General features: G+C 47.0%; 1 protein-coding gene across 4 annotated transcripts in view; it reads left to right on the top strand.

Annotated features, from left to right (window-relative positions):
• The window catches only part of YEATS2 (YEATS domain containing 2), a 1,415,500-nt gene that overhangs the window by 1,247,126 nt on the left and 143,975 nt on the right, over positions 1 to 24,399 (top strand). For all 4 annotated transcript variants that reach the window (XM_085634927.1, XM_085634925.1, XM_085634929.1 and 1 more), the window contains one exon: positions 2,792 to 2,993. In XM_085634927.1, the coding sequence (XP_085491053.1) occupies positions 2,792 to 2,993 (202 nt within the window). The remainder of the gene's footprint in view (positions 1 to 2,791; positions 2,994 to 24,399) is intronic.

Genomic DNA, 24,399 nt, shown 5'->3' with positions numbered 1-24,399 from the left:
CCCCGTTCGGTCCTGCAGGGCTTCCTGTTCTCAATTTGTTCGCAGACCCACTCCCAGAAATGTTTTGCTTGAGTATCTATTCTAAGGTAAGGAATCTGCACCTAGAAGTCTCTATCAGATGAAAAAGTTACTTAGCTTCAGTAACGCTTTATCTGGTTGAGACTCTATGTAGCTGCAGATTCCTTATCGTCCCTCCCATCCTTCCAGCTCCGAAAACTGATTTCTCCATATAGGGTATGCCTTTTGAAGTCTTTTTTTGTCTAAAAATTGCTCTACCAGCAACTTTTGGTGCTCTGCGCTTCTGGCTGGGTAGTCGCTTTAGGCACAGTGTATATCAATTCCAGCATGGCAGATGCGGAGCAGAATAACGCCACCTACCTGTGTGCCGAGGTACTGCTAAAAAAGTTTCCGGATCCAGTCTGACACTTGGGGATTATACTAAGGTAAGGAATATGCAGCTAGATAAGTCTCTACTAGAAAAGGTATCACAGAAGGTAGTAACTTGTTCGTTAACACTTTTGCGCGTTGTGGTTCCCAAGAAGGCTCTCTCAGAGATGCATTCCACTTGGAATGTTGCACAGAACCTTCCGCTCACTTCCTCTTCCCTGAGTTTACAATAAGATCAGAAAAGACCGTGCCCAAGTCATCGTAATGGTTTCGGATTGGACCCGGAGAGAGTGGTACCTGTAAATTCTGCCGATGAGCATCTGTCCTCCTATTAGGCTGCTGGTTTAAGAGTATCTTCTGTCACAGCAGCAGGGCAAGGTCCTGCACAAGCTACACCTCTATGCATAAAGATTAGGCTGTTACAGTTGACTGCCTCCAATCTCCTACCCAAGTACTGGAAGTCCTTCTAGCTGCCAGGCATCCATTTACGAAATCTATATACGCTGGCACTAGTTTGTGGCCTGGTGCAGTTCCCGCCACACAGACCCATTACAAGCAAAGTTGTCGGATGCTCCATTTTTCTACTGTCTTTTGTCTAGCAAGGAGTTGCCGTGGGCACATTCAAAGGTACTTGTTGGCCCTTCTGGCCTTTTTACATTCATCAGACCAACTGTTCTTGGTTAAATCACCTGTTGTGATGTCTTTCCTTGAAAGTCTCATGCACATGTTTCCACCCTAACCTTTTGTAATGCCACAGCAGAACCTTAATTTGGTCCTCACTTTCCTGATGTGTATTCCATTTGAGCCGATGTACAGCTGCCCTTTGCTCCTTCTTACATTGCAAGCAAGTCTTCTCAAAGTAATAACCTAAGCTTCAAACTCTGTTTATTCGCTCACCTTACAGCAACATTTGTTTCCAGAGAAACTAGTGTTGCTGTCTAGAACTATGTTTTTGCAGTTGTGGCGTCCTTTCATGTTGAACATTACATTGCCCATCCGGCATTCTTTGTTCCACCTCACCCTACAAAAGAGGAAGAGAAGCTCCACAATCAGAACCGCTAAGGAGCTTTTACATCCATAGTACCAAACACAATTGAGTGTATTGTCTGCTCTTTCTGGTTTTGTTTGGCACAAAGATGGGTGAGGCAGTGCACAGTAGGACTAGATCAAGGTAGACATTTCTCCATATAGACATCTGCTACTCTTTGACCAAGAAGCAGCCCCCAGAGACCCATTTGACCAGAGCAAAGGTTGGCATGCGGAGTGTCTGTTCTGGACTTCTGTCAGGCTACAGCTTGGGCATCACTCCAAACATTCATGAATCACTTCTGCCTTGATAGTCGGGTCCAGTGGGAAGGGCACTTTGCTCATCCAGTCCTGTAGGATTTTCTGGTTTGAGCCATTTCACAGGCCCACCACCTTGAGAGGTACTGCTTTGGTATCTGTACTGGTCTAGTATCTGTTTACAAGGTTAGAAATGTGTGGTTAGAAGTATCCATCAGGAGATCAAGTTATGTATCTTCTGTAACCTCTCCGGTGGATTCTCCTTCTAACTGCAGATTCCTCACTGCCCTCCCCGCTCTGTTCTGTGGCACAGACTCTTTTCACAGTCTCTAAAAAGACGCCAAATTAGAGATCTGCACAATGTCACTTCTGTTCAGTTAATAAGCTCTGTGTCCAACAGAACAGACAGAGTCAAGAAAGAAACTGACATCAATGTGCAGGGATTATATATATCTCGTTCAAGTGCCACTTGCAGGGCCAGATTAAGCCACCGTGGAGCAGAATAATGCCACCTACCACGGTGCAGGAGCAATGCTAATAAAAATCTTTGGATCCAGTCTGGTGCCTGGATTTATTCACAAGGTGAGGAATCTGCAATTAGAGTATCCACCAGAAAGAGCCTTACTGAAGGCAAGTAACCGGTTTATTGTGTTAAGGATTTGTGGGAAAAATCTCAAATACTAGCATAATGTCAGGATAAGTCCATGATGATACAACCTTTCCTGAGCACCTGTACCTTTAAAATGACACCAATAACCAAAATAGAATGGCAGTCTGAGAAGTGAAACATGCCCAATTTGGCTTGGAGTGTAAAGACATCCATTGTCCAGTCACCCCTGCAGTCATAGTGATGAATATTAGTGACAGCTGTGTGTGTAGAACCTCATCTCAGCTGCCTCCCTATTTTTCTGTGATGCAAATATGTCATCTTCTGCTGCTTTTTCATAGATGACACATGCAGTCATTGGTAAAGTAGTGAGTTTGAGAGACAGTTTAAACTGTAATGCGAGTCAGACCGACTTGAGATTATGATTTTATGATTTACAGACAGTTGTCATGCTCCTTCACATTTGTTTGGTTTCAGATCAAATGATGAACAATGTACAATTTCTTTTTGCAGTGGCAACGAGCTGTGAGGGTGAGAAAAATATTACTTGAAATTGCTGAGAAGAATCCCAAATTCAACAGTGTCTGTCTACTAACAACCAAGCATGTTATGTATTGGTGTCGCCATCATGGTTACACACCACCCGACTTGGAAAGTTTAAGAGACAAAGAGGAGTCCATTGAAGACGTTCTCACGCAGATTGACAGTGAGCCAGGTAATATTCAACATTTGTGATGCATATTTGAAAATCGAGTAGTGCCAAGTTTAAAAAAATACTATTTTCGTTGGCCTTTCAAACATATTGTATCTAAACCAAGTCTCGGGATGATGAGGATAATATTGATTTGGCAATTTTATGTACTTGCAACAGCAGTGAACAACATACAGGTCTTTAAAGGGGCCATTTGGTGAGTAAGGTCACAATACGCCTCAAACCACAAGCAAACGTTATCAAGAAAAGCAACATTCTAGAATGCTTATTGTTGGTGATTGTCAGTAATGGAGAAGTGATTAAAGAGAATGGTCTTTTTTCTCTCTACTTAATTGTCTTTTTGAAGCAGTAGTCATGTGCTGGGTGCAGCCTTCCTGGGGCAAGATCTTGTTCTTCTGTCTGTATTGGAGCAAAAGCAAGTTGAGTTCCAGTTTTGGAAGCACTCTCAGTACTGTGAAAAGAGAAAGATCTGTGTCTGAGTTTGACAAATGGGGCCAAGACTGTGAAGGACTCCTGCATAAACAAAATGATGAAGTCTAACTCCTCATGAAGGCTAGTCTGAATTTCAGAATCCCCTTTACCCTTTCAAATCTTTTTTCCTGTATTTCAGTAATGAGAATAGCATTGACTAAGCTGTTCATTTGGCATATGTGGCGCTTGTAAAATCTCCATCTGAATGAGATTGTTCCTGCAGATTCTTTATGTCAACATACTTCTCATGGACCAGAGTGGAGTGTGAATTTTTTCGAACAAGCTTGTGACGTCTTTAAATGAGGGATTCGAAGCCAACAAGTCTTTTCATCAGTTTTCATTTTGACCACTTTTTTGCATTTTGTTTTCTATTGAGGAAGCTGTCTCCACCTAAATGTTCGGGCTTCAAACCCTGTGCTTCCTCTTGCAAACCTATTTCTTTGACAAACATACTTTTGGATTGCTTATGGTGGCTCCAGAAATCCCAAAACACCTGTTGTGACCATTACTCCCCACTCCCTCCCCACTCAAAAGCTCTTCCTGAAGAGAAAGGCAAATTTCTTTATGGTGTCCGTGAAAAGAGAGTCCACATTTCCTTCTAAACCCAGAACTTGTTCCCACACTTACTTAAGGAGCTACGCTTCCCACAACTGAAAGAACCCGTAAGGTCAAAGAAATGATCTTCTTCCTCAAACTGATTCCAACCCTGGAGCCTATCCCACTTGTAAGCCCCCCACACCCTATATATTGTGGCTTTCGCGACCCCATTAAAAAAAGGCCTTTAAAAAGGACACATTTTTGCAAATTCTCCTTCTGATGTGCCTTCTCATTCGTTCATGGTGCTTTGTTGATGGGTAACACCTTATTTAGGGGATTGTTAGGTTTAATCAAACTCATCCCTAACAAGGTCACCAAGTCTAGAGCTATCGATAAGGTTAGGAATCCGCCATTGGATATAGTTTCCACAAGAAATATTGTTACCGTAGTAGTTAATCAACTTTTTTTATCACCCTTATGATCAGTCTGGCACTTTGCTGCTGAGAGAGTAAATGGGAAGATGGAATCCTCAAAAACTCTGAAATGCTATATACATTGCACAACCCCTTCTGTGATCGAGAAACGATGCTCCCTTGCTGTCCTTTTGTTTCCACGACCCATGTTCTTAATTGGTCACTAAAGTATACAATGAAAGCAAATATTCCTAGCTGATCCTACGATCACACATAGTTTTATAAAAAATCTTAACAAAAGTGCTTTGCTGCTAAAGTTGATGACATACCTGATTCTCCACTGTATGAGGTTTTACTGACCACAGTGCATTAGAATCATGCATGTACACCGTTCTTTCTTTATCATAGTTCAATTCCATGAGTTCCAAAAAAAGTAATTGCCTTAGTATGCCCTTGTCCAACGCCGAGACACCACTACACTGCTATTTGGCAAAAACTGTCAACGATAGTCTCAGTTTAAAAATTCCATGCAATGTCAAAGACATAAGTATCAATCAATCTTAATTTTTGTCTGCAGAATGGGTCTGTCATTTAAAGAGGAGACTGCTGACAGAGAACCCTGATTCTGAACCGTTAAGGTCTTATTCACCAATCTGTGAATTAACACCTTTCCTCTCCTCCGTCTCCAAAGAGATCCACATCATCATGTTTTTTTACCATTATCGACAATTGCTTCTCAGTCTCAGAGGTCTGTGCCAGTACAAGCCCCTCCCACTAACCTTTGTGTGTCTGTTCAATCCACGGTATTGCTTCAACATCTTAGTATGACTGCTCTAGAGACAATATATTCTAAGAGACCTCATAGGAAGTTATGAATATCTGTCGGCGTCATTCAAGGTTTTGTCGTTCACGTCGTCATCAAAAAATCTATATTTTGGTCAATATGACCATAAAAGCACAACAAAAATACAATACATTCATTCAATTTTCTTTCTGATAGATAAAAACTATCATTGCTCTGAATAAGGGGCAAAGTAACTCAAAAAGTATGTGTGCATTACATTGATGTTACATAAAACACTCTAGTTTCCAGCATGCTACCCTCCAAGGTCCTAACATCTTCCTATGGGTATAAGATCCAATAAAGTGTGTGTGCAATACATGAGCAGTATTAAAGCCCTAGCAATTTTCCAGAAACCAGGGTTCATGCTACTAACATCACAGCCATCACATGATCACATTAAAAAGGATACGCAGATAAGAATGTACAAAAAAGTATACAGCATAATTTGATTAGGAGATGCTAATTTAAAAGTCATAAAATACTTTCATACTTGTTAAAATGTACCAGGCCCAGTTAATAAAATATGATAGAATGGTCAGGCAGAACCTGCACGCTCGTCTTTAGGATAGCTCTACGTACACACTGCATAGAAAATAAAAAAAGTGCTATTGAAAACACAATGGGTATGTGGGTGTCGTATGTCAGTATCCTAAAAACCTCAGTGCAGTGCTTAGATCCCAGATTTCTGCAAAACTGTCATAGCCATTGGTGTCTCGCTTTCTTGTACCCTTGGCAGAAAAATATTACATGATATTCCACCATTGCTGCAGGCCGGACACCCCTAATTGGATGGACCCGCTCATTTGTTTGTAAAAGCACGCTACGGGAGTACCTCATGCCTCAACTGCAGACATAACTTCTTTGCAAGGGCCGGCTGGATATAACCCAGGGCAGGCTCTAGTCTGTACTGATCTTTTATTTCTAGAAACGCTGTAGTCAGTGGGCTAGACATAGAGCTCCCCTGTAACTGGGCCTATTTATGCTCCCTGTAGCTGTTTATCAGGTCCTTCCTAGATGTTATTGAACAGGTTTCTTCTGCATTGTTCCACAAACTGCCCCTTCCCATTGCCACAAAAATGTTCTTGATGAAAGCCAACCATTATAATTTGCTCGCACCATGTAAGCTCAACACCCCACTCAGCTCTTCCCTGTATGCCACCCATTCTGGGGTACTCCACAGTCATCGCCAGAATAGAAGAGGTCTAAGAGCGGTTTTGTCTGCTATTGGTCTAATCCCAAGGTCCATGCAAAGGGGTATAAGCGGGGAGCTTGAGGGAAGGCCCACTAGTTGCCTGGCGAAGGAATTCTCATTTTTTGCTATAGAGCCAGCTGGACGGTGTCCCCAAATTTCAACTCAATACAGGGCAGCACCCCTTGCTTGAGCTGTTTAAATTTTCACCACCGGACCAACAGACTTATGGATACAACTCCTGTATACCTTTGCCAGTCCCCCCGTTGTCTGTGCCAGCTTTAAGCTTGCTTGCTTAATTTGAGCACCCGAGTCAATTTTTTTTGTGATCGTGATTCCAAGATATTTAAAAACGGACACCCTCTCAAGGGGTTTCCCATCTAAACGAGGATTTGGCCAGGTGCTATAACCTGCATTGAATATTATGTATTTGGTTTTCTGCAAGTTAATCTCCAGCCCCCTATTTTTACACAAAACATAAAAGTTGTCTAGGTCCCTCTGGATTCCCATGGGCACCTTCAAGAGCAAGAGGGTGTCGTCAGTGAATATCATGCAGGTACTTTACGGTTCGCCAACTTTGGGGGCATCAATATCCTTCCCTGCAATCAAAGCCTCAACTAGGCCATTAATGAAAAGGCAGAAAAGTGTTGGGTCAGGACGCAGCCTTGGCATACACCTCTGTCTACAGGTATGGGGGCAGTAAGTTCACCAGTTTTGGCATACTTGATTTGGTCAAAATTGCCTTCATGTATTCGTTTGAGCTGATGGCAAAGGTAGGCTGGAGCCCCCAAGTCCAATAAAATAGACCACAGTTTGTCCCTCGGCACCAGGTCAAATGCGGATTTTAAGTCCACAAATATCAAATAGAGACTGCCACCCTCTATGCACACTGTATTCCAATGCAAAAGTTGTAACCTAAAAATTTGGTCTGTTGTGGACATCTTTGCTCTGAACCCGGCTTGAAGAGTACTAAGGGCATTGTACTCCTCCATACAGCTCTGGAGTCGTCCCAACAGTATGTTTGCAAATGTTTTTTGGCTAACATCAATAAGGCTAATAGGTCGATAATTAACAGGAAGGAGTGGTGATCCCTTTTTATAAATTGGTATAATTTCCGCCCCCGTCCAGGTGGTGGGAATCGACATTCCCTGCAGAAAGCGTTAAACAAGCTCCACAGGTAGGGGGCCCAAATAGATCGTTTGCTACGGAAGAGACCCCCAGGAATCTTACCTAACCCTGGAGCCTTAGATGGTGCTACCCTGCTCAAGGCATCAGTTATCTCTTTAAGGGAAATTATGGGAGCGGCAGAGCAGATTGACTGGGAAGGGGAGAACTCATTTCCAGCTAGCCCATCCTCGTCCTCTATCATTAGATATAGAGATAAAAAATGGGCCTTCCATGCATCCGCCCCGATATTGGGTTCTATAGCCAGTTTACTTTCTGAACAGCCCGTATTTACCACATTCCAGAAGGTCCTCATGTCATGGGTAGTTAGGGTGCTTCTCAGGGTGCCCACGTATCACTTTCCCATCTTCTTTTTTCCTTGTCAGTGATTCTTTTGTAGGCTGCCCTTTTTTCTCTTATTAGCAGCCTATCCCCAAGTTTAATAGCAGAGATGAGAACTGACTTGGCCATACGGCAGCTATCGCTATACCAGGGGTGTCATGATCTTATATTTTCCATTATTCTTTTATTGGAATGAAAAATATTAGCCATAGTAGATATTAAGACTTGATGGTTATCAAAGATTTTAGAGCGAGAGATAGAGATGCCGTCGGTCAAAATAGATTGATTCGCGGCCATAACAAATGGAATGATGGTTTGATATAGAGAGGACAGATTTTCTTGAGATTGGCAGATTACCACCCAAGAAACTCTCCTCCTGCAATTAGCCAATATTAAACTGGAGTCAGGTGGAGGTTTTGATTTAGGTGCGCTCTTGACACAAGGCGAGATCACCTCTAAAATAAGAGCATTATAGTCACTATCATGACGGGGCATTATCTTAAAATCAATCACCCTATGCCAAGATTTTGTATCTACCAGAATATAATCTAAGATAGAGGCATGTCCTAGTCTATTAAAGGTGTAGTTCCCCAGTGAGTCAGATTTTGTGCGACCGTTACATGCCCTTAATGAATGATTCAATGTGAGGGTGTTTATCTGAAGCACCAATGGGGTACACGCCCTAGTTGGCAAAATATTGGGCTCTGGAATGGCCCAGTGTAAATCCTCATCATTGGGGTTACCTGCATTCAGGCTGTTCAGGGGTTCGAACTGGCAATTAAAATCACCACCGAGAATCGCCAAGAAGTTATCAGGAATGGTGAGCAGAAAGGCGGTCAACAGATCAAGAGTCGTTAAATCTTGACTATAGCCAACCGGTCGGGATTAGACATTTGAGTAAGCGGTTCCTCTGGCCTATTTTCAGGCCCCTCTGACACTTCGCGTCTGGAACAGTGTGCGATGCCTTAAAACGTGGGCCTCCTGTTCGCAGCAAATGTCCGCGACGGACCCACACCTTATCTGCATGTGGTGTCTGGGCGAACACCACGACTCTACGGATTGCGACGCCTGCCAACAACTCAAGCCGAAGTCCCGGCTGCAGGCCTCCCTTGGGTCCCCTCCACTCCCTGGGGCGTCCTCGGACCCTCTGCTACATGTGGGGTCTCCGGTGGATTCGCCGGTGGGTTCGCCCCCAGTGTCCACTGAGCCCCTTGCCTCTCTGTATGATGGAGATATGGCGTCATCAGGGTGCGGCCCGGCTTGGTCCCCCTGTTCGACCCATAACGCCCCTACCGCGCCGCATAGTCCTGTGGGGCTCCCTGTGGCATCGCAGGTGGTTGCTGGCACTCGCAGCTTGGCTCCGAGCCTGCCTCGGCCTTCTGGATAGGCGGCTGCCTTTTCGGAGGCCGAGCTGGTGCCGGTTCGGTGCCGTAGGCTTGCCTCCCCGGCTCCGGCACCGGCACCATTCCTTTCTTCGGAACCGGAGCCTGTTGCAGTTGAGGCTCAGTCGGCGCCGGTCCAGCGCCGTAGGCTTGCCTCCCCGGCTCGGGCACTGTTCCTTTCTTTGGAACCGGAGCCTGTCGTGGTTGAGGCCGAGTTGGCAATGGACGAGGCCGAGTCGGCACCGGCCGAGGACGTCCTGGCGCAGCCTCGACAACGGATCATTGACTCCTCTCCGGAGGCTTCCGGGGGGTGTTCGGCATCACCCCGACGGCTGGCGATGCCAGATCTGTCCTTACCTCTCCCCTCCTTGGAATTTGTGGCTCCAGCGGACTCTCAGCCTCCTCAGGAGCCCCATCAGGACCTTCATTCGTCAATGAGGCTTCCTTCATTTGAAATTGGGCTCATCCTCCGTTCATCGGACAACCCCCTTGGGGTGGGAGGCTCAGTTTACAGCCCTCACCCACGGATGAGTTACTTTCCCCCCTCGGAGGGCTACCGAGGCTGGTGCAGCGTTTATAAGAGTTGTTTCCTTGGCCGCCCGCCTTCTGAATATGCAGCCCCCTTCGGTCCCCCTGCCTGTTGACCCACTGTTGGTTGTCCTCCACCGTGGTTCGGGGAATGTTGAGCCGCTTCTGCCTTTTGAGGCTTCTCTGTATGATGTCATTTTGGGCACCTGGGCTCGGCAGGCGTCGGGTGATCCGGTGGCTCGTTCTATCATGCACCGCCCTGCTCCAAACGATCCAGTTTGCTTGTTTGTTCATCCAGACGTTCAGGGGCTTGTTCTGCAAACTGCTTTTCCTTCCTTGCCTCAGCTGCTGCTTCCTCCCTTCCGGGAGTCCAGATGGCTGGAGTCGTGGGGTCGTAATATTTTCGCCTCCACTAGCGCAGCTCTTTGCTCACTCAATACAGTGTGTGTCTTGGCTCGGGCTACTTCTGCCCTTTGGGAGTCTGCCGAGTCTCTTCTACCTTCCTCCTCTGAGGGCGCTCGTGTTGACCTTCTCCATTTTCTCCGTGACGCGGCCGTGATCTGGCGGAATTTACTATCCGCTCGGCCCTGGATACCTCAGATTCCTTAGGCCGAGCCTATGGCTGGTTCGGTTGCACTACGACGCCACGCTTGGTTGCGGGATGGCGTCTTGCCGGAGAATATCCAGGAATGCCTTGTTGACCTGCCCTTTGATGGGGTCCTTTTGTTTGATACCCACACCTATTCGGCGGTTCAGCGCCTCCTTGCGGGCTTTTGCCGTCCCTCATAGGTCTGTACTTTGCAAGTCTCAGATTGTCAAATCCTGGGGTGGTTACCCTTTCATTTAGCGTCCACCAGTTGGACTATGCATTTTTGGGCTGACAGTAAGCCTACTGTGGCGGTGTTCCACAGGTTGTTGTGTTCTGTCCTCTGACTGTGGTTTACCCTAAGAGGTGTTCCCCTGTTTTCTTGGGGGCGTGATATACTCCAGGTGGGGTACCTGTATTCTATTGTGTGGCTCCGCTTTGCGCCACGCAGGCGTGGAGGTCCCTTTGGGCTCTTCATGTCTACTGACGCCATTATCTTAACGTTGGACGGTTTTCAGTGTTGTGCCTTCTGGCGCTGCCTCCTACACGCCACGGGTCTCATCTTGCTTGAGCCTTGCATGTGTGCCTCATTCCCCTCTTCTAGAGGTCTTTTCCTTGTACTACCTTTTTTCAGTGTATTTCAGCACGCTTCAAATAAGGCTCCCTCCTGCCACAGGTGCATTAGGTAGGTCCCTCCTATATAGCGCCCACAGCTGCGTGGTCTCGGGGCTCGCTCCCCTTTTGAGAGATATATATATATATTCCCATGGGTTGACCGTTGGTAGCCCTTTTTACACTCCTCCACCTCTCTTTGTTTCTGCGAGATCTGGTCCTATATCCCCGTTTTTCGGGAAGTAGTTAAATGCCTTGTGCTCACGCTTGCCATCGTTCTGCACGGTAGTGTTTTTCTTAGCACGTTATAGTGCACTTCGGTGCCTTTTACTGCATCTTCAACACTAGGAATTCATAGGGTTCCGTTCCCTGGGGTGGACCTCCGCTTCTGGATGCTCTTTCATTGGGGGTCTTGTCTGTCCCGTTCATGTACTGCACCAGTCCCTCTATTCTGTGGGGGTGCATTTCCCCTTCGGGTCGGAGGTGGTGGTCTGGAGATTTGATGTTGTTCTCAACAGCTATGCATGTTCTTCTTCACGGTTCCTATAGGCGCCTTCGGTGTCTTCGATTCCACACCCTTCGAATGTGTCTTTTTACTTTGGATGTCACCCTAATCGGTGTCTGGTGTGCCTGCGGGACAGCTCCTCTGTTGCAGGTCGTCCCAGGTGTTGTGCCCTGCGTCTGTCTTCCGTGGGTGCGTTCTCCCCTTGGCCTTCAAACTGCCTTGTTGGGCAGTCCCATACTCGTCTTAGCTATGCCACTTTATTGTCTCCATAGCTGTCTGCTATGTGCATGCTCTTGTTGTGGTCCGCCTCGGTGTGCTTCAGCGTGGTGCTCTCCTCCCCTGTCGACTTCGTGTGCACTTGGCGTGTCTTATGTTCCTGCATGTACTTCCGAGACGTTGCTCTGTTCCCGCCTCTTGCCCTTCGCTTCCTGGATGCTGCCTCTCCGGTCTCCCTTGCAAGGGCTCGCCTGGTAGGCTCTGGTTACGTCCCTCCATATTGCCTTGTAGCTTTCGTTGGTGTCCACTTAGTGCACTATTGAGCTCTGGGAGTAGTTCCTCATTATGAACTCTCTCTTCAGTTCTGGGATATGGCTTAGTGCCATTTCTACATCTCATACGGGTATGGTCTTGCGCCATTCTGGCAGTCTTGTGATGCCTTGCCTCCCCTTGTCTTTTGCTCCCTGAGCTGCTTGGGTTGCTGACTGGCTGCACCGTCACAGCTTTCCCCATAGTCCGTCACTTTGTGGCTGGCTCAGTGCTATCGGGCACTTTCTATTGTTCTGTCGCAGACCCACCTCCTGGCTGTGGTATCTATTCTAAGTCAAGGAATCTGCGGCTAGATATCTCTATCAGATGTACAAGTTACTTACCTTCGGTAACGATGTACCTGGTAGAGACGTTGTCTAGCCGCAGATTCCTTAATGCCCACCCATCCTCCCTGTTCTGCGAGGACCTTGCCAGGTGGGCTTCTCTACTTTGCCTCCTTTCAGTTGGCACTGGTCTTCATCCAAGGTGCTCACATTGGTGCGACCATTTTAAGAAATGCCATATGTAGCGCCTCCCTGCAGGTGGCTTCTCTTCCTGTGAAGCGGTCCTTCCAGTGTGGGGTCTTCTCCTGTTGCTTTCCCCCCCCCCAGCCCCACCCCACCTCCTCCATCGACCTAGAGCTCTTGTCTCCTCTACAGTGGTCTTCTTTGGGATATGCTGGGCTGTGCTTCGGCCTTCCATTTCTATAGGGGATGTGCTGTTCTTGTACTGCCTTCTCGCAGAAGATTGTTGTTCTTCCTGTGCTCCGCTGTCCACATGAAATCACAGGTGGGGGTTCTCCCATTTTGTCACTTTGTGTGAATCGGTCATGACAGACAGCTGGGTTACGTATTTACCTTTCTGCCCCACCATCTCCCTTTCTTCAAAGTGTGCTTACCAGCTCATGCCTCAAATAAGGAGGTGGAAGTCCTTGGCATACTGGCCAATGGGATCAATAATGTGGTGCCTTCAGAAGAGAGAGGCACAAGATTTTGCTCTCTTTCTTTATTGGTCCCTTAACCTGGATCTTAACATTCTGAACTTGTTAATCTGGGAGGACAAGCTCAAGATTCTGTCCCGGAGCCAGGACCTTGAGCTCGGAAGAGTGGTTGGTGTCAGACCTCCAGGACGTTTACTTACAACTAACAGTCCTCCTAGCCTTGAGGTTCACAGTGGGGTCCTACATTAACAGTTTCATATTTCTCCTGTTCGTTCTGATGACAGCCTTACTCATCTTTATTAAGGTGCTCGTGGTTGGGGCAGCTTCGTTGCGGATGTGGGAAGTCCATGAATTTCCTAAGTCAGACAACTGAAAGCGGAGTCCATAGCATTTGTCCAGGAGCATCTCCAGCAAATGATGGCTTCTCTCCTCAATCTGGACTTTACCATTAATGTTCAGAAGTCTCATCTCACTCTCGCAAAGAGGACTGGCTTTTAGTGGAACAGTGCTCAACACAATCCTTAGGCAAGCTTTCACTTCTCAGACGATCACGGATATTCAGGCAATGATTCTGTTGTGTTGGACTCAAGCTTGGACCCGGGTCCTTCAGGTCTTGTGGGTTTTTTATGCCTCAGTCTTATGCATCCTGTTGGTTCCTGATGCCTGATAGAGGAGGCATTGGCTGCAATTCCAAGGAACTCTCTCTGCTGAGATGCGGATTTTCAAGTCAGTGCATTGGGATCTGCACTGGTGGATGGACCTCTCTAATCTTCTGGGGGTGTCGTCCATTTAGTCTCACTTTCTCAGTTAACTATAGTCATGGATGCTTCCTTGCTGTGTATGGGTTCTCATCTGGGTGTCATGACAGTGGTGGATCTTTCATCTATGTGGGAGCAGCATCTGTACATAAATCTGCTCAAGCTGCAGGACATCATAACCACCATCCATTATGTCCACAGATAGTGGTGTGGGGTCTTGGATCCTATGTTGTGAGGCAATATGCCTCTGTAAGTGGGGAAGCGACAAAGAATGTTCCCAGTAGTGGCCCACCTAGCAGGCTAGGTGAGGGTGGATGCTCTTAGTTGCCTGTCACTTGAGGGCTACGGGTGGGAGCTACTCCTCAAATACAAAGATGATCTTCTCCAGATGGAGGTGTCCATTTGTGGTTTTCTTTGCCATGGCTCAGAACTGAAAGTGTTCTCAGTTTTCTGCCATACATTTCTCTGTGAATAATTCCCTGGGGCTTTGGTACCCCTTTCCAATACTTGTGCTTCAATCAAACGTACCGTGAAAGGTATGAGAGGATTGAGCACCGCTAATTCTGATTGTCCCTGACTGGGTGGGGAGGATCTGTTATGCAGGTTTTTTGTTTTGCACATAGCACTGTACTGCTTCCTCTCTGATGCAAAGCAAACCTGCTGGTGCAGCAGGATGGTAAGGTACTCCAACCTATTTCCAAATTCTGCAGCTGTATGTGTGACGATTGAGTAGTGCCACTTAGATGCCTTTTTCCATCCTGATGAGTTTGCAGGCATTAGCTTAGTCCCCAGGAAGCTTTCTACTATATCCATCTATGCAGTTGCTGGACTGAGTTTGTTCAGTTCTGTATGTGTGAATGCACCAAACCCCTTTAAATCTCGCCTTGTTGTGTCTTGCATTTTGCATTGTCTCTTACTTAGTGCCTGGTAGTGGCTAAAGGTAAGAGCTATCTAGTGTCTATTTTTGCTTTCATGTGTCTGTCTGTTTAGCCCTCTGTATAGTCAATAGTGGCCCAGTTTCTAAAAATTTTGAATTACTTGTTTCCTCTTACTCCATTTAATATTCCTCAGTGGGATTTAAAACTCAACTTTAATTTATTGACTCCCTCCCCATCAAGCTGATCCACAAGTTAACTTCTTATCTTGAAGAGTTTTGTTAGTGGCAATTACTTCATACAATCAGGTTGGTGAACTTCAGGCCTATTCGTTTGTCCACCCATAACAGTTTATGTAGATAGATTGGAATTTCGCACCTGCCCTTCCTTGCTACCAAAGTTAGTTTCAGCATTTCATACATCCCAGTCTGATACATACAAATCTTTCTTCTGTCCTTTAGGAACATCTGCATAGGTTAGACCATAGGCCTGTGGTGTTGTACTACATTGACTGTACAGAATAGGCCAGAAATAACATGCTTTTTGTGGAACTAAAAAAGACACGGTGGTGACTAAACGCACTAGTTCTGATAGATCCTTCTAACTGCAGATTCCTGGTATCATGAATATCTCCTAGGCACTAGACTGGATCCTGAAAAGTTGCAACAGCTCCTGTTCTTAAAGGCAGCGTCATGGCTCCAACTTGGTTTCAGCACCACTCCAGGTGTGACATCAACAAGCCATATATGGCCCTATCTGGCACTCTGATGTCAGTACACTTCCTTCGGCACCCTTTGGCTGGATCCAGTAATCTCCTTTATGAAGCTTAAAAGTTTTTTTGAAGTGCTTGAGCTTCCTTCTTGGTTTCCCTACATCCCATTGGTTTTACTCGTCTTGAGGCTGAGCTATGAGCGATCCCGGAACCTGCTTGGTATGGATCTTCATCTCTGCAGACTTCAGTGGATAGACGGTGTATCCACCGAACAACATGTAAAAAGGCAAGGGGACTGTTTGTACAGATCCCAGTCTAGACACCGCTTCTGAGGTCGTTTTTTTCTTTGTTGGGCTCACCATTCTTTGGCTTTTTTATGTTGATCCAGTTGAGATGTTGTAACATCAGGGTGACAGCATGAAGAAGTCAGGAGTCCAGGGTAGACTTGAAGTAGGCTTTATTAGGTTACAGTCAACAGAGACCCCATCAAGCATCCAAGCCTCTCAACTGTCAACTGACAAGTTGCCAACCTCCATAGGCAAACCCCCAGGTTCCATATTCCAGGTATGGTCACCTAGAAACAGGAAAATACATTCCAGCAGAGAACCAAGACCTCTCCCTCGATAACAAATGAACCAAAAACAACATAGAGAAAATAAGAAAATAAAAGAAGACCAAAAGGCACAGCACTGCAGGAAGGCCATAGCTTATTAAACATAATTGTGCAATCCAACAGGACGCCTAACCACCCTGCAAGGTCTGAAGACCTCGTCTTGTGAAGCGGCATCTGAAAGTTGTTCAATCACATTAGTAGGTTGACATCTGGCCACTCTGTTTAAGTTCCACACCCTGTGGTCACTAGTTTTTATGGCATTCTTGAAAATCTTAATCACCTTAAATGGTTTGCTAAACTTCGAGTTCACTTTACACAAGTGAGGAGATCTGATCTTTACCCAATCACCCACAGACACCACCATGTTCTTGACGGCTCTTCTCTCATCAACCCATCTCTTCCTCTTCTCAATGACGACTCCCTCTGTTTCTCTCCAACCTTCTGCATGACCAACATCGCAGTCAACCAACGATCTCTTGGCAGAGACCCACAAAGGACAGACTTCCGTGTTCGCCACACTTTTCTTGAACAGACGAAAAGGAGATAACCCTGTAGAGGAATGCGGGATAAACCTGTATTCCCTCACTTTCTTTCTCATGGTCACCTCCCAGTCTGCTCCCATTGCAACGGCCTGTTGCAGAGTCTCCTTCAACACCTTTACGAACCTCTCAACCACACCATTACATTCTGGATTATAAAGAGCTGCCTTCTTGTATTTGATCCCCCTGCTAGACAAGAACTCCTCAACTACCCCTGAGGTAAATTGTAAACCATTGTCCAAAAGTAAGGACAGTGGAAAACACTCCCTCTCGAAGAGATCATCCAAGAACTCAGTGACCACAGAAAACTCAACAGAGCTCACCACCTTGATTTCTAGCCACCATGAGTACATATTCATGCAGACCAGAACATCTCAGTTTCACAGGACCCAAAATATTGATGGCAATATCCGACCAAGGCAATTGGACTGTTCCCTTAGCACCATGGGTTGCGTTCTACATGTTGTTGTTGTAACTTTATTCGATATATAAAATATCATAAAAGTATAAAACATTATAAAACAGTAGTGGATAAAAAAGCCCATTACAACAACAAGTGCCCCATATATACAAGATAAAAATTTAACATAAGTAAAACAGCATAATTCATTACCCGAAGAACGACATGGGAAGATATTTAATAATAAAAAATACCATAAGGGGAAGGATAGGGCAACTTCTTTGCTTGAGGGTTAGGAGCTAAGGCAGAGGTGTGAAAGGTGAGGTATTACTCGAAAGTTGATGCTTCTCAAGGAGCCTCTGTCTAATCCTCCAAGCCCTGCCCAAAAATGTAGCAGTCCCACAAATGACACTGGGCACTGATGTCTCATACGTTAAAATACGCAAAGCCACCAAGTGCGACTTGCAACCCAGATTGGCACATATAGGTTTCAGCCATCTGGACCTGGGATGTTTATAGGCCTGGCAAGCAAACAAAAAGTGACCAGTAGATTCCTTGGTGGAAGCGCAACCTGGGCAGCCTTTTGCAACCTCTAACCCAACTCTCCACCCTCCTTGAAACTCAAATAGTGGAAGTGTGCCGTATCTTAGTTTGGGATAAAGTGCCCTATCATAGGGGGATTCAATGAGATCCAGGAGCATCTCCAATCTGGGGACAGGTTTTACACCTAGGAATTTTTCAGTAAGGGGACCTTGCTGTGACCTCAAAGTAGCAGCAGTAACCCAATCCCAATAGATTTTTTTCATAATGAGTTTAGGAGGTGGCTGCTGGCTCTCCCAAAACTCTCCCAAACCCAGCTCTTGCACCAGTTGTTTTAATTTAGATAGCCATGGGATCTTATGACATGCTCCGAGATGTAGTATGTCATTCAAGGCCGCGGCATACTGGCTTAAATCCGGATACCTTCTGAGTCTAACCCAGTACAGTAAAGGGCGCAGCCTAGCAATATCATTTATGGAGTGTCTACCGAGGTCGCTACGAAGAGGAACTAATGGGGTAGATTGAGGGAGTGAAAGAATGTCTCTAAAGAACGAATTCTCCGATTTTATCAACTCTACTAGATTTTCGAATCCCCATAGTTCCGCCCCGTATAAGGAGGCAGAAAGCGCCTTCCCCTGGTAGACCATAACTGCTGCAGCTATTGGTCGACTAAGTGATAGTCTCTGATGCCTCACGATAGCACCTGCGGCCCGTTTATGATGCAGGAGCATTTTGGAAAGGTGAGGAGCCCAATTCAATTTGCTATTGACCCTCACCCCAAGATAATCGAAGGCAGTTACAAGCTCCAAATGGGAATTGTCCACACTGATGTTGTTCCTAAACCTTTTAGAGGGGGACATGGCCATGAGCTTGGTCTTTGATGTATTAATCTTAAGGCCCCTGGAAATACAGAACTCGGTGAAGGGAGACAGGAGTTTTTGGAGACCCATAGGGCTCTTGGAGATTAGCAGTGTATCGTCAGCGAAAAGCAGAGAGGGTGATCTTTCCCCGCTCAGGGTTGGGGCATCGGCCCCGTCATCCCTCAAAAAGTCTGCCACCCCATTTATAAAGAGGGAGAACAGGGTCGGTGCCAGAACACAACCCTGGCGGACACCTCTCCTTACTGCTATTCTCCCTGTCAGCTGGCCCTGGTGTCGACACCTAACCTTTGCAAAATTGCCATCATGAAGTCGCTTGAGGAGATCCAGAATAGGTGGGGGAATACCTAGATCGGCCACAACTTGGACCGAGGTACCAAGTCAAAGGCTGTTTTGAGATTGATAAATGCCAGATATAGGCTACCCTTCTCAATAATAACAGACTTCCAGTATAATGTACAAAATCTAAAAACCTGGTCGATGGTTCCAACACCCTGCCTAAAACCCGCCTGGAAGTGTGACAGGATGCCGTCCTCATCAATCCAGGCTTTGATCCTGGTTAGAAGGACCCTGCCTACCACTTTTTGGATCACGTCAATTAAGCTAATTGGTCTGTAATTGGCAGGGTCCTCTCTAACCCCTTTTTTAAAGATGGCCACCACCTCAGCCCCCTTCCAAGAGTCTGGCACTGGATGCCCCCTTGCTATATTATTCAGAGTACGGTGGATAAACTCAGCCCAGCGTTCTCTATCGTAAAGTAGAAGATCGCCAGGTAGGCCGTCCGGTCCGGCCGCCTTGCCAGGCGCTATCAAATTTATGGCTGAGTGAATTTCACTAACACCGAACTGGTCCCCCTCCCCTAAGGGGACTATAGACTCGGGTACAAGGTCCATCGTCTCTAGAGGGCACTCTTCTCCAGAGGAATATAGACCAGAGAAATGGTCGAACCACTGCTGCTCAGTTATATGGTTTGGAATAGGGTTTGCCCCCCCTCTTGAACTAATATTAATAAGGTCCCAGAACCGAGTGGAGTCTTTTAATCGTGCAGCACACTTCAAATCCTGCCAATGGGCTTCATCCCATGCACGCTTGGCTTTTTTAATTGAGCTATAATATAATTTCCGGGCATGAGTAATAAAATGCTGATCCCTTTCTTTGAGAGCCCTGGCTAGGTCCTGTCTCCTTTCTCTGCAGTCACTCGTAAACCATAAGTTTTCTGTGAGCGGTCGAGATGACTTGCGGTCCCCTTTAGTATTAACTTCAAAAAACTTCCCCACCTTAGTAATGGTCTCCATGTAGATCTCATTTGGAGTCTTCATGGACGGAACATTGGAGCCACTATCCGGATCTAGCTCCATTAGTTTTATACTTCCTTTCACAATTTTTGGGATTTTACCTAGATCCAGCTCTCGTTTAGCAACTGTGGGCTATTTTAACCGTCTGTTGCAGTTAGACGGAACAACCTCTCTAGACCAGAGTGCCAAACTGATGCTAAACTGATGCAGTGGACAAACTGGGGGTCTCCGTAATCTACCTGCTCTTCTTCGTGGACGCCGTGTGTGTTCCTGGTCTCTCTCCTTCCCGCCGCCGCTCTGCTGAATAACGCGGCCGCCGTGCGGAGGGAACTGCATTTCCCAGACTCCCTAGCCTTGGAGGGCGGAACCAGGCGACGCTGCTCACGCGCCCGGAGGCGCTTTAAAACCGAGCACACCTCCGGTGGAGCGAGTGCCAAACTGATGCTAAACTGATGCAGTGGACAAACTGGGGGTCTCCGTAATCTACCTGCTCTTCTTCGTGGACGCCCTGTGTGTTCCTGGTCTCTCTCCCTCCCGCCGCCGCTCTGCTGAATAACGCGGCCGCCGTGCGGAGGGAACTGCATTTCCCAGACTCCCCAGCCTCGGAGGGCGGAACCAGGTGACGCTGCTCACGCGCCCGGAGGCGCTCTAAAACCGAGCACACCTCCCGCGTCGCGGGATAGCACGCGGGGAGCGCCGGTCTAAGCCCGTGCAAAGGGCAGGCCGTTTGTGGCCGTTAGGGGCCGGAGGAGGCCGGGCAGGGCTACCCCCTAAGGCTTTTTCCGTCTACCAAGTAGTGACTATTACAAGGTACTGTGTCTTGAGTTGTTCCCATCTTCATCGCTTGCAGGACCTACCGATTATATTGACATTTACCTGCTGCCCCTATCATTGTTACCATGGGCAAGAGAAAATGTACTGAGGGAGAGTTAGCGGGTGGTTCGAAAAGGGACAAAAAAAGCGTTCTACATGTAAACCTTTATCGCTGCAAACACACTCTGCACAATTCCTAACCTCCCTCTAAACACAGACGTCTATGGCCGGCCACCAATATACTTCTCTAATTCTCTCTTTAGTTTTGACAATCCCCATATGACTGGCTTGGGCACACTTTAATAACTGTTCCCATAAAGTGTGATGGGGAACCAATTTGCTGCCCCTCAAGAGGAGACCATCAACAACCGCTAGATCACTTTTAACTTGCCAAAAGCCCTTCAAGTCCTGACTACAATCCTTCTTCTCACACCACCCTTCCAAAATCATTGCCACCACCTTTTGCAAAACATCATCCCTAGCTAATAGCTTTCTCCATTCACCTTCAGAAACAATACCATCACTAATCAGACATACGTCGACATCCTCCTCAAACTCTTTTCCACCAAACCAAACGCCCTCTTCAGACACCTCATCATGCACATCACCCAGCTTAGACAGTCAGCCAGAACGTTACTGGCCCCAGGCAAGTAGGAGACAACAAAATTAAACTCCTGTAAAGGCACCACCCACTTTCGTATGCGGTGGGAAACAAAATCAATTCTTTTTTTATTTAAAACTTCCTTTAATGGTTTAGGATCTGTCAAGACCTCAAACTTGCTACCCCAAAGGAACTCTCGCAACTTACGGATGGACCAATAGTTGGCCAGGGCCTCCCTCTCCACAACAGAATAATTACACTCTGCACCCCTCAAGGGTCTAAACATAAACAACATAGATTTCTATACACCCTTGGACTTCTGAAGCAGCTCCACACCTAATCCCTTAGAGCTGGCATCTGTCATCAAATAAGATTCCTTCTTTGTGTCAAAGCTGCCCAGATCCTGCGCCTTGCTCAAACACAAGTTCTGAAACTCCTCATCACAAGCTTTTGACCACACAAACTCAGAAGATCTCTTAAATGACCAGTCACACCAGCAAATTTGGGTATAAACCTGTGATAAAATACTGTCATCCCCAAGAACTTCACAAGCTCATCCTTGTTCTGGGGAACCCTAAGCTTGCAAATGGTGTTGACCAAAGCAGCCTTGGGCCTAATGCAACTCGCCGACACCAAGTGTCCCAAGTACAATATCTCTGCCACATTAAACTCGCACTTGTCCGCTTGTAGGGTTAAGAGAAATTCTCAACCTCCCATCGTGCTCCTCAGAATCCACCCCAAACACCAGAACATCATCCTGGTATACCTTGACACCATCAACTCCCTTCAATATGTATTCCATGACCCTCTGAAACACTGAGGCAGCAGAGATTAGACCAAATGGCATCCTCAAGAACTTGAAGGTGCCAAACGATGTAACAAAGGCAGTGAGGTCTTGAGAAGTGGAGTGTAATTTGACTTGATGATATGCCGAAGTCAAGTCCAGGGATGAAAAATGCTTCTCTCCCCCCCCCCCCCCCCCCCAAGAGAACACAACATTTCACTGATGTTGGGCAAAGAGTAGTGATCCACTACCACCGCCTTGTTGAGATCTCTTAAGTCCATACAAAGCCTGGTCTCCCCGTTGTCCTTGCGGGCCATAACAATCTGAGAAAGCCATTCGGTCGCCTCAGCTTCCTGTATAATGCCATTGGTGAGCAATTTGTCCAACTCAACTCTCATACTTTACTTCACCATAAGAGGGACGCCCTGAACTTTAGCTACCTTGGGAACCGAACCAGATTTAATCTTGATGTATTGAATGTAGTTTCTGAGCCACCCCAACTTGCTATCAAACACCTCTGAAAATTCCTTGACCCTGGCTTTCCACTATTCACCCACATGGCTGACAGACAAAATCTCCTTTAAACACACTTAAGGGCTCTCATTGGGATCCAAGAATACATGCAAATCACGTTGGTGTGACCAGCTTATGAGAGAGTCACCCTTCATGGAGACATACTTTCCACGGGATGATCCTCCCTTGTTAAGTCGATCCTGCCCCAAAAGTAAGCTAGGAGGTCAATAATTTCCCCCATACCCCCTTGGCTTTATATAAGGCTTCAATAGTGTGACTTTCTTTACCTTACCAGATATTGATCGAAGACAAAACTTGGGAATTAATGTTACCTTGGCACCAGAGTCAAAAAGCATTTTTACTGATACATCATTAACCAGTATCACTTCTATGGGACCCTCGCCATCAGAGCCTTTGATCTGACATATGTTGACCGTTTCACCTCTTTGTCATGGAGGTCCACTTCTCTGACCTTTTTCTGATCCCTACTGGACCTGCAACATCTTGCAAAATGACCCTTGCGGCCCATGCACTGCAAGTAACCTTCCTTCTGATGGATACATCTGCCAGTGGATTCCTCACCTTGTGAATATCCCCTGCGCCCGCAACATTCGGAAACTTTTGTAGCAGTCCACGCCGATGAGGTCGAAGACGACGTCACAGAGACACGGCTCCACTCGCGACTCCGCTGAAGTCACCGGCTCCATAAGAAGACCTCGTCGGCGTGATGACGTCAGTTCCCTTTTTTCCACACCGTCGACGCCAACGGATTTCGGGAATCTCTCTCTGTAGCTATTCTTGTTACTTTGTTTTCTGCTGGTTTCTCTTTGTCTTCTTCAGCGAAAATGTCGACGAAGAAGTCTGGATTCAAGCCTTGTCGAGAATGTGGGAAACACATGTCGATAACGGATCCGCATGACGACTGCGTGTGGTGCCTGTCATCGGACCATGATGTGGAAGGATGCTCTTGCTGCCGCAAGATGAGCTCCAAGGCTCTTAAGGAAAGGGAAGTGAAGCTCTTCATTGCCAAGATGAAGAAAGATAAGAGAGGCCGGAGGAAGTCGGGGTCGAGGTCAAGATCGAGTCGGCGTCGAAGTCGACTTCGGGGCATGCTTCTAAATCTAGGCAGCACAAGATGAAGAGGAGGCATTCATCTCGACGTCACTCGGATAGGGATGCGGCTCCGAGATTGACGTCGCCCTCCCGACGCCGTAAGGACTTTGTGTCTCCCTCGCCCGTTCCGGATTCACCTAATGGCCTGTCATCACCTGTGGCTTCACCGGAACATTCTCCGGCTCCGGGCCCGGCTCCATCTCCGATGCCGGCTCCATCTCTGGCTTCGTCCCTGGTTCCGGTTGAGGAGCATCCAGCTCCGGGAGAGCCTTCGGCTCCACTGATTCCACCGTCGGCGCCGGTTGGCCCGAGTCCGGTGATGCCTGAACAGTATCCTGCGTTTCCTGGACCAGGTCAGGACCCTACGCATTATCTTAATGCGATGTATGGAGTTTTCTCCAGAGCCATGTACCCCTCTGGTGCACCTTCGGGTCCTATGGCCTTCAGTTTGGGAGTTCCCGAAGCCTATCCTCAGGCTCCCTTCATGGCGTTTTTTCTGGCGACGCGATCTTGGCATCTACCGGCGCCGAGGACATCGACGCCGCTCCCTTCTTCACCGGCGCCGACTCTACATCGTTCGACGCCGGCTGGTCCATCGGATCCGCGCTCGGCTCCTGCCCCAGCATCGTCGGATTCAGTCACGGCGCCGCCGACTCCAGTTGTGAGGATCAGGTCTAGAAGGGAGGCCCGAAGGGTGCTGGATGAGCAAAGATACCTGTTGGAGGAAGTAGTGGAAGGGGAGCTCATGGAATCGGACGATGTTTTTGAGGAGTTGAAAGAGGCTAGTGGCCTGGACTTATCGCCTGAATGGGAGATTACTCCTCCTTCTGACCTTCCATCTAAGGATGTGGCTCCATACCATGCCGTTATAAAGAAGGCAGCTGAACTTTTAGATCTGCAATTGCCTTCTGCAGAGTTCAAGCCCAACATCTTAACA

This window comes from Triturus cristatus, chromosome 11 (genome assembly GCF_964204655.1).
Source record: "Triturus cristatus chromosome 11, aTriCri1.1, whole genome shotgun sequence".
Classification (NCBI taxonomy): Eukaryota; Metazoa; Chordata; class Amphibia; order Caudata; family Salamandridae; genus Triturus; species Triturus cristatus.
This window is presented reverse-complemented; position numbering and strand designations above follow the sequence as displayed.